Below are 11,289 nucleotides of genomic sequence, written 5' to 3'. Positions count from 1 at the left end.
AGGGAACTATTCCCAGGTTAGCAGCCTCGTCACCACAAAATGCAATGCAATATGCCATCTGTATCAATCCCCACACTTGATGTCTTTTGTGTTTTTCCTTCAAGTCAGATACAAAAAGTGTGCAAATATCACAGGAAAAAAAAATCAATACCTTTACTTAAATATCTGTCACAACTATAATCACATTTTCAGTAGAAAAATTAGAGGAAAAAAGAGCAATTCAGAAAAGATGTGAAATAAAAACTTCTGAAAGAATTGAGTAACATAATGAGTAAAATTCAAAACACCTCTTTTGACAAGCTAGTGACCACAGACTCATCATTTTCATTTTCTATTATCAGCCATCAGGGATCATGTTCACCAAATGTGTGAATTGGCAAGGCAGATGTAGAAAAACCAGTTACTTAACTCCCACACATTAAGCAGGTCAAATACAGCATCAGCTGTCCTTTGTATTAATAATTGTTGAACGTCTGATTCCAATGTAGCTTTCTTCAAATACATCACAAAATAAGGTGAGTGGATTGAAACTGGTGATACTTGTTTCATGCAATACATCATTTTGCATACACTGTTAACCATACAGTAACAAAGCACAAGACAGAGGCATAATGTCACAGCTTTTGTGATCATTATTGAACGTATATATCATCAAAAAGCATCCAAGATTATTTATAATACTGCTGGATCACTAAACAAATAATCAGGATGATTTCAGTACACAACACAAAAATATTTCTAGTTTCTTTAAAAAAATATCTACGAACTATTTTTAATTGAAGTAATTACCACTTGAAACACACGACTCAAGGCTTATTTTCCAGATGCAAAATAGGGATTATACATTCATTATATCCAGAAAAATAAAGGTATTGGGGAAGATTTCAAGTTTTAACCCCATTAATTAATTTAAATCCAGTTATTTTGCCAGCACATCTCAAAAACTGGCTCATCTGATAGGCTCGATGGTGTTTAAGACTCAAAAATATTTTTGTTGTCCCAAAGTAGAAGACTTTATTATTATTTAAGCTAGAATCTTAAATTTACTCACTGTTGTGCCCATTCTATATGCCTGAAGTGAAAGAAAGAGAGCCTTGCATTTATATAGCGCCTATGATGACTTCAGGATGTCACTTTTGAAGTGTAGTCACTGTTGTAATGTAGTGGTACCATAACACTCGAGAGTATTATGGGAAATTTGCCATAGGTCATCTTACAACATGAACTAAACCTTCAATGTATCTCAAATTTGCCAACCAGATTATAGTGGCCATGTACACTAGGCACTCCAGTTGCTTTAGGAACCTGTAGCCCTGTACAGGATGCACAATTAATTATGGGGTATTGTGCCTGATCCAGGTGCTAGACTGAAGTCAGCATTGCAAATACACCTGCTAACCTCAAGCGTTGTATTGCATAATTAGTGCTGCATTTATGATCAAAACTAAATGAAGTATTAAAATCAACTAAACAGATGTAGTGGTTAATTTTTAAGTGACAGCAATTTCCAAATTATGGACTGACCAGGAAGTCAATGGCACAAAAACATGATTAATTGCATCATTAAATCAGATAATCACCCGAAGCCAACCAGATTCCTTTTTGCATTTATTTTTGAAACTTTTCTGATGCTTGTAAAATAGCTAATATTATGTTGAAAGCAGTTTAGTGATACTTAAGCCATGTACTTCCATTTTAAAATGAGGGTAAATCTAACTTCAGGCAGAAAGTTGTATACTACTAGAAAAGTATACAACAGCTAACAAAAATAGAAGTGAAGAAGACTACCATTTCTTTGAGTGCTGATTTTTCAACTGTAAATGTTGGTTTTCAATTTGTTACTCAACTTGCTGCATGCAGTTTAATTGCCTTTGTGTAATTTCCACACTTTTGTTGTACTTTTGGTACATGGTGACCCTTCTGTGTTTTGAATAATCTTATTCATGGGAAGTGAAACATAACAAAAATAATCACTATGAATTTCTATTGATAATAATCCGAGGATTTTAACTGTAGTATCATTAGACCACCATCCTAGATTACGTCTTTTTTCTTCAAGTCACATTTCCCATCATTATATCATACGTACAGAAAAGCAATGTGCTGGTCACACAACATTCAATGTTTGGAATGACCCACAGTCCAGTCTCCATCGGGCAGGGATTCTCCTCCCAATAAGTAAACAGGAATAGCAACTTGTACAAAACTAAATGTCAGTGTCACTTTTTAATGATATACTACTTATGGGACTCACTCTTCCCGACTTTAGACTAATCCCGGAATTAGACGATAATATGGTCATATATTGGGGGTGGTGAAAATAGGAAAGGACTTCACTAAATTCTGAAAAATACTACTGAATTTAATTGTGGTCATCCAACTATATTTGACACCTAGCAATAGAATCCCTTGATGCACTTACTCTAACAACTCTACCCAAAATAGGGCAACAGATAGTTAGGAATTAATACCCATCATCTGGTTACATTTATAACTAGATAGGCTCAATAGTCTAAAATGTCCATGCAAGCTTGACTAACACAATAACCCAACATCAATTAGTTATGCAGTCACTGTGGTTACTAAGACTCCAAATTACTTCAGGCACAAAAGCAGAGAATTCATGGAGTGATTACCTGTTTTAACTAGTATTAAGAATGGGAAAGTAAAAGGAAAACTTCTGAGGCATCCCATCTTGCTTTTGAAACATTCAAACTTTCTCTGCTACCCCGCCCCCATAAGATAGGCTAGCCAATATCTGTTACTAGTCTGAAGAGTGAGTATGCACTAAAATTGCTGAGCAGAAATCATGAATCTTAAAAAAAAAAAATCCTAAGTAATTAATATATTGAGACAAACACCAGCATACGCACGCAGAGGGGTTAATTCGGACAGCGCTTTCACAGCCAAATAAAAATCAATCATTCAAATAAGTTGGTGTGCATAGATATCATTACCTCTATAATAAACACAATGGAACCCAACTTCTCTCAACAGCACAAGATGATCTAGTTTCTCAAATATTTTTCTATTAATTAATTAGATTTTAAGAACTGATCTTGGCAGATGAAGTAATTATTCATTCATCGCTGTCCCAATTTTCCCATACTACAAATCAAAAAAAAATCTGTCTCAAACATTCAGCATTTATTAATCTGCATTTTGTAGCAGATAGTAGTTTACTTAAAGCCTCAGTTCAGTCTTTAAATTTAAAGTAAATTTCCCCCAATTAATATTCTCAATTAAGTTTTTGTAAACAGGTATTTTAATGTTGGCAATCTCTGGAGTAATTCTCCTCTCCTAAGCCTTAAACATTCAAACATCCATGACTCAAGCTCTATTCAATGAAACACAGTAAAACTAGATGATATGAATACTAATTTCCTCAAGTGTAATTGGTTGAGGCAATATGAATTCATGGAGCACCAATTTTACTTTAGGAAACTATTAAAAAGAATGTAATCCATTAGCAACAATGAAGAGCAAGTTAACTTTAGGGAGGCACAGTTTACAGCCAATTCTTCTGTACATGTCATGTACTAATCAGATGAAAATCTGATTGCTACTGCATCTAAGTTTCAACAATAAACGCTCTAAACTTCATTATCTACTACCAATCAAATTGTTTTGTAATCTCACCAAATCTCATGCTTTTAATTTGATTATTAAGATAGTGCTGCCTCTACCATTCCAGTAGATAGTTTCTTTAAAATGTTATTCTGGAGATTACATTTCTGATCTATGTGGAATGGGAAGAGGCATGTATAAAAGAGATGACTGTAACAACTAGAATAGTCCAGGATGATCAACAAGTAAAGCAGAAGTTCACATCATGTTTGACATCACGCACACACATGAACAAATACATTTATTTTAAACTGCTCATCTATCTTTAGTGGGCCCAGTTCTTACATCATAGGCCTACTGAGCTTCTGCAGTTTAGCTTATAAAGGCAGATGTGCAAAAAGTTCAAATATTATGCAAATAAGAAAATTTTCACAGGAAGGGGAAAAAACTGTCCATGCTAGATTTAAAGCAAACAATACCTTGTAGAAATGTGTTTTTATGATTCAATTCACATTTTGGAAATTATCAGGGTCCTCTTTCACCCCCTAGCTTCCACAAACCGCTTCACATTACAGCTGACTGTAACCAAGAACAGTAGCACAGGCAAATACATTATCAAGGGTCTGAGTGTGGCGAGGGATTAGATCAGTTATGTGATTACTTTTCAGTGTTAATCTTTAGTAACATTTCAGTTATTCTACAGTCAGCATAAATTGCACATAATGACTAAAGTTTAAACAATCTTAAACAATCTTCTAGAATGGGTTCATCGTCACGGTCCTGAAAATTCAGAATCAGCAATGGTTCAGCTTCCGTTGTCATCAAGTAAAGTTCTTGAAGAAAATATCTTCTCCCAATTTCAAGTCATGTAGTGAGTTATAGCACGCAGAGCATACAGGAGTTCTGCTTGCATACGTGCTTCCATCAACAGCAAATTAACATGGATCTGAAAAGAAAATAGTCTTTTACTACTGGGTTCTCTCAGCAGAATAGTAGGGTTATAAAACATCACGTATCTATGGTACTGATAAGGCTCAGTGATGGGCTGCAAGTTGGCTCCCCAATCTTCTGTACATCAAGTTCTTGATCTCAACTATGCCCCTTTGAGGTGACCAGACATAAAAAAATTTCATTGGTATATTCAGATTTAAAAATGTAACTTCATTCCAAATGAATATTTTTTAATAAGAGGAATAAAATAAAAGGAAAACCTTCTAGAGGAATAGAAAACTGGCTTTCCAATTCAACTCAAATCTTCAGCACAAATTACACAGTGAACAAAACTCAAACTGGATTCATCTTGGATATCTGTGCATTATAATTTAGCATAAAGTACAAATCAACAATAGTTATAAATAGAATTGAAACTTCTTACAGATTCTAATTTGAAATTTGTAGACCCAGAGCTAAAATGAAGATCACGTTTAAAATCTATAGAAATAACCACCTCAGCCATTCATTCTTCCCTTGCACAATTTCCACCAGTTTTATTCTCCTTTACAGATATTTGGATTAAGTGAAGGAAAATAAATAAATTACAGCACACCTTCAATCTCAGGATGTGGAAGATACTGTCTTAAATTAAGAGTATGACCTAGCATCACCTCAGGAGTTACACACATTCAGGGTACATTACTTTACACATATTGAACAGTCATCATGGCAATACAGATGCAAGTGGAGATGCTGAGCTAAATTTCATCATAATTATTAATACAGAAATATAAGTGATAGCTTGGCTCAGTTGATACCTTTGCTCGAGTCAGAGTTGTGGGTGCAAGCCACAACAGTGCTTGCACTTCAGAATTAATGAATTACTTCTCAAGTACTTTCAGATATATGGAGAACTGGGTAAGGTTCTATATAAATGGTAAGGTTCTTATATAAATGCAAGTTCTAACTGGTAGTTGGTAATGCTAAAAATTCAATTGCATTAGAACAGTTCAATCACTACTACATTTAATATACAACTCCACCAATAGCACCAGGACAGAATGACTGCATTCAGCATTGGAAATATAAATTATGAGCAGTCTTGTGTGTGTTGTGTTTCATTAGTTTAAAACCGGAAAAATACATCTCAACATGCAAATGCAATATTTTATAAAGCTGAAAGAGTAAACACTCTGAGATCACGGTTTGAAACAAAATCTTAAATCCAGTTGTGAAATTGAACTCTACATTGTAAATCAAAAACAAAATATATACCAACTTTGGAGAATTTCAACATTTCATACTGATCTTTCTTCACTTTTAAAAGTCCCTTAAAAATTGTACTGCAGAGATGCAAAATTACCGTAATTAGTACAAAATCTTTTTGTACTTTTATGCAGTATTTCAAGAGTTAGCGAGGGGACCTTGAGGGGAACTGAACCTATTCCCCACTACATTCTGAAGTACAACTGAGTTGATGCTCTAGCATATTTCAAGTATTAAAAGCAAGTTTTCCAAACAGTTCACATGTACATTAAGGATGAAGAAATTGGGAAGAAATCCTCTTTGTAACCAAGGAGTGAAATGGGAATTAAAAGGCTGATACAGTCAGATGCAATTCGCACCACATCAACACGCATTTATATAGTGCCTCTGCTGTAGTAAAATGACCAGCAACGTTATCAGACAAAATCTGACACCAAGCCACATAGGGAGATATTTGGACAGGTGGAAAGATGTTGGTTTTACGGAGTGTCTTAAATGAGGAGAGGTGGAGAGGTTTAGGGAGGGAATTCCAGAGCTTCGGGCCTAGATTGCTGAAGGCACGACTGCTAATGGTGGGGTGAAGGAAGCCAGAATTGGAGAAAAGCAAAGTTCCTGGATGGTTAGAGAAGATGAGAGAGATATGGAGGGATGGAGACCATGGAGGGATTTGAACACTAGGATGAGAATATAAATTTTGCATGTAAACGAATTAATTTTACTTTGGACTCAGCAGTTTATTTATCCTTTGGGCTGGAAGCAAATTAAAAAGGTCAGGAAAGACAACCTTCTCAAGCTCTGTCGACAGCTCAATGAGTTTTTCCAGTGAGAATGCGAGCCATGCAGAATAGGAAACTCTGCTTTAATCCCCAAGTTGTGTTGAGTTAACTCTCACGTAAAGCAAAGTTAGAGGCACTATAATCCATTTTGTTGTCCCTAGATTAGGGAGGAACAACTGGCCAAGGTTCAGCATAGATGATGGATGAGGGCATGACCAGGCCCAACTACGATATCATCCATAGTCAAATGGATTGCTGAAACAGTCCCAACAACTTCTGCCTCACACACTTATCAAGGCCAGCAGCCTGTATCGAGTAAATATTGCTATCCAGTACCATAGGAGTCAATTACAAAGACATTGCTTATAACATTGTGTTCCAGCTATTCCAGGCAGTTCAACAGGTTCTTCAATAAATTTGCACCTTGCTGATCCCTCTATTTATCGGTTTATGCAATGTAAAGCGATAATGAAAAGTATACCCTTTAACTATTGCATTTGTGAAATCGGCCCTTTGTTTTGGTAATGAGATTCCAGATGAGAATAAACTGAGTCCCAGCAACGCTTCTTGACATCAAAATCAAAGGCATCAAAACAGAGTAGTGAAAGCAGAATCAAGGGAGAGAGAAATACACAATCGAAACAGGCTGCCGCTTAATCCTTAGCACCTGAATAATGTTGAATGTAAACCTTTTAAAGAATTCCATGGCTGTTGCTGTCTAGAATTTGTTAGCCAGCTTCAGTGTGTTGGAACAACAGTGCAGTGTTTCAGCAGTTTCATCTGAACGATGTATTGTGGATAGCAGGAACAACAACAACTTGTATTTATATAGCAGAGTAACTATTTGTATTAACCGCTTTCTGCGCATGCATCCTCCCGACTCTGCGCCCCCACCCTCCCCAACCGGAAGTGGGGCCCCGAACATGTTCATTCTGACCGAGCCCCGAGCGTGGGGGGGGGAGAGAAAGAGCTGTGGCAGCAGGGGGGAGAGAAAGAGAGTCTGGTGGTGGTGGTGGGAGATGGGGGGAAAGAAAGAGAGGGAGAGCGAGAGCGAGAGCGAGAGCGAGAGCGAGAAAGAAACTCAGCTCTACTTCCCTGCCCGCTCCCCATAACCCTTGTCGCTCAAAAATCTGACTATCTTCACCTTAAATATATTCAATGACCCAGCTTCCACAGCTCTCTGGGGCAGAGAATTCCACAGATTTACAACCCTCAGAAGAAATTCCTCCTCATCTCAGTTTTAAATGGGCATCCCCTTATTCTGAGACTATGTCCCCTAGTTTTAGTTTCCCCTACGAGTGGAAATATCCTCTCTGCATCCACCCTGTCGAGCCTCCTCAATGCCGGCTTCCCAGAGTCCGTACTGAATGTCTATGGACCCAGGAAGGCATCGCAAAAGCCGGTTTTCAGCGCACTATGCACATGCGCTGAAAATCAGCTTTTCTAATCTGTCAAGCTCCAACGCATATCGGGAGCGAGGATATTTGGAAAGGCTAGATTGCGGGATTTACCCATATCTTGCCCAGCAAATGTCCTCAACATTCTTGCGCCTGATAAAAGCAGGCGTATAGACTACTTTTACAGACATAAGAGTTTAAAAAAAATACAAAAATATAATCAAATTAAATTTGAAAAACACATTTTTAGAAACCCTGCTACATTTATTTTTAACCATAATTAAAAAAACTTTAAAAATTCGGAATTTTTCTTCCCCCTCCGCCATCCCAAAATATTTATTAACTTTAATTTTAATTATGTGACATGTGTTTTTAATTTTTTATTATGTGTTTAGTGTGGGTTTTTTTTCTCATTAATAGCAATGAGAACTCGTAGTTACGAAGTTCTCATTGCTATTAGTGAGAAAGCTGTGGAATACCGTACCTGATTGGCTGAGCAGTCACACATGACTGCAGCTTCTGCATGGGAACCAGGAGGACAGGAGCGTGCTTCGCAGCGGAGGAACAGAAGGCCTCCCCACCAGAATCCCACAATCCTCTTGGACCACCAGGTAAATTCGTAGAGATGTTTCAGGTCGGAGGCAATTTCAGCCCCATTATCTTATGTTTCGATAAGATCACCTCTCATTCTTCTGAACTCCAATATGTATATGCCCAACCTACTCAACCTATTTTTATAAGTCAACCCCCTCATCTCCGGAATCAACCTAGTGAACCTTCTCTGAACAGCCTCCAATGCAAGTATATCCTTCCTTCAGTACGGAGACCAAAACTGCAGGCAGCACGCTAGGTGTGGCCTCACCAATACCCTGTACAGTTGTAGCAGGTCTTCTCTGCTTTTATACTCTATCCCCTTTGCAATAAAGACCAACATTCCATTTGCCTTCCTGATTACTTGCTGTACCTGCATACTAACTTTTTGTGTTTCATGCACAAGGATCCCCAGGTCCACTCTGTACTACAGCACTTTTTCTCCATTTAAATTATAATTTGCTTTTCTATTTTTTCTGCCAAAGTGGATAACCTCACATTTCCCACATTATACGCCATCTGCCAAAGTTTTGCCCACTCACTTAGCCTGTCTATATCCCTTTGCAGATTTTGTGTGTCCATCTCACAATTTGCTTTCCCACCCATGTTTGTATAATCAGCAAACTTGGCTACATTACACTTGGTCGCTTCATCCAAGTCATTAATATAGATTGTAAATAGTTGAGGGCTCAGCACTGATCCCTGCGGCACCCTAGTAGTCACTGTTTGTCTGGGGGTTGGGGGAGAAGGGAGGGACGAAGCGAGGGAGTGTGCGTGTGTGTGGGGGTGGAGAGAGAGGGATAGATTGGGTTGGGGGGGTGGAAGCGGAGAGAGAGGGATAAGGTTGGGGGGGGGGGGGAAAGAGAGGGGGATAGGGTGAGGGATAAGGTGGGGGTGTGGATAGAGGGGGATAGGGTGGGGGAGAAGGAGGGGGAGGGCGAGGAGAGAGAGAGAGCGCGCAAGAGGGGACGGGGGGGGGAGGAGAGAGAGCAAGAGGGGGCGGGGTGGAGAGAGAGGGAGAGCGAGGGAGAGCGGGGTGGAAGGGAGGGCGCTGGAGGGAGAGCGCTGGCGGGAGGGCGCTGGCGGGAGGGCGAGGGAGGGCGCTGGCGGGAGAGCGAGGGAGGGCGCTGGCGGGAGAGCGCTGGCGGGAGAGCGAGGGAGGGCGCTGGCGGGAGAGCGAGGGAGGGCGCTGGCGGGAGAGCGAGGGAGGCCGCTGGCGGGAGAGCGAGGGAGGCCGCTGGCGGGAGAGCGAGGGAGGGCGCTGGCGGGAGAGCGAGGGAGGGCGCTGGCGGGAGAGCGAGGGAGGGCGCTGGCGGGAGAGCGAGGGAGGGCGCTGGCGGGAGAGCGAGGGAGGGCGCTGGCGGGAGAGCGAGGGAGGGCGCTGGCGGGAGAGCGAGGGAGGCCGCTGGCGGGAGAGCGAGGGAGGCCGCTGGCGGGAGAGCGAGGGAGGCCGCTGGCGGGAGAGCGAGGGAGGGCGCTGGCGGGAGAGCGAGGGAGGGCGCTGGCGGGAGAGCGAGGGAGGCCGCTGGCGGGAGAGCGAGGGAGGGCGCTGGCGGGAGAGCGAGGGAGGGCGCTGGCGGGAGAGCGAGGGAGGCCGCTGGCGGGAGAGCGAGGGAGGGCGCTGGCGGGAGAGCGAGGGAGGGCGCTGGCGGGAGAGCGTCATGTATTCAACTGTCATTGTAACCCATGTATACTGTATAGTAAGGACATATTATTGGCAACGAGGTACTGGGATTTAAACCACGTGAGCATGGCCACTAGCAGCACAGACGAGAGGTACTGTGGTGATGATTGGGATGATTTTATTGAGAGACTGCAGCAAAGTTTCATCACTAAGGAATGGCTGGGACAGGAATCGGCCGACAAACGCAGGGCTCATCTCCTGACAGTTTGTGGATCCAGGACGTACTCCCTGATGAAGGACCTTCTAGCGCCAGAGAAGCTGATGGACAAGACTTTTGAAGAGCTCAGTAAGTTGATCGGGGAGCACTTTAAACCGCCGAGCAGCATACACATGGCGAGACACCGGTTTTACACGCACTGGCGGCGTGAAGGGCAAAGCGTTCCAGACTTCGTGGCAGACCTCCAGCGACTGGCGAGCCTATGTAAGTTCCCAGATGCATGCAGAGCGTAGATGCTGCGAGAATTTTTTATTGAGGGCATTGGGCACGCTGGGGTTTTCAGGAAACTGATTGAGACCAAAGACTTGACCCTGGAAATGGCGGCTTTGTTGGCCCAGACATTTATCTCAGGGGAGCAAGAGACCAGAATGATGTTTGACAAAAATCTTGGTTTAAATGCAGCAAATGGACAGGGAGTCAACATTGTTAACGCAGCACACAGTTCTCCAGGCAGACGGGGGCAATCGGACATGCCCGAGCATGTAGTCGAACCCAAAGGGGGAATTCAACAGAGACAATGGCAAGCTGATTCATGCCATCGCAAGGGACAATGCGGCCAGTAATGGGGCCATCAACACCTGTTAATAGTACGCTTAAGGACAGTTACAGAGACCGTCAGAGATGATCGACTAGTAATAGACATGTTGTTTCCAACAACGGCTCATGTTGGAGGTGTGGAGGCAAACACACAGCCAGAGCTTGCAGGTATCAGCAATATACCTGCAGAAACTGCAACGTCAGTGGTCACTTAGCGCGTATGTTCAGGAAGCCTGCAGCCAGGTTGATGTACGAGGAGGACGGGCCCGATGTAAGCTCTACGAGGCCAAATGGACACTGGGGGAAATCGCTGGAAGCTGA

The 11,289-nt window shown here is 41.7% G+C and overlaps 1 protein-coding gene across 2 annotated transcripts in view; it reads right to left on the bottom strand.

The window, feature by feature from the left end:
- Positions 1 to 3,853: 3,853 nt before the first annotated feature.
- LOC139275047 (sestrin-3-like) overlaps positions 3,854 to 11,289 on the bottom strand; it is a 164,217-nt gene continuing 156,781 nt past the window's right edge. For both annotated transcript variants that reach the window (XM_070891961.1, XM_070891962.1), the window contains one exon: positions 3,854 to 4,513. In XM_070891961.1, the coding sequence (XP_070748062.1) occupies positions 4,427 to 4,513 (87 nt within the window). In that variant the 3' untranslated portion in view covers positions 3,854 to 4,426. The remainder of the gene's footprint in view (positions 4,514 to 11,289) is intronic.

The sequence above is a fragment of the Pristiophorus japonicus genome, chromosome 10 (genome assembly GCF_044704955.1).
Source record: "Pristiophorus japonicus isolate sPriJap1 chromosome 10, sPriJap1.hap1, whole genome shotgun sequence".
In the NCBI taxonomy this organism is placed as follows: domain Eukaryota; kingdom Metazoa; phylum Chordata; class Chondrichthyes; family Pristiophoridae; genus Pristiophorus; species Pristiophorus japonicus.
The sequence above is the reverse complement of the archived record's forward strand: the minus strand, read 5'-3'. Positions and strand labels throughout refer to the sequence as shown.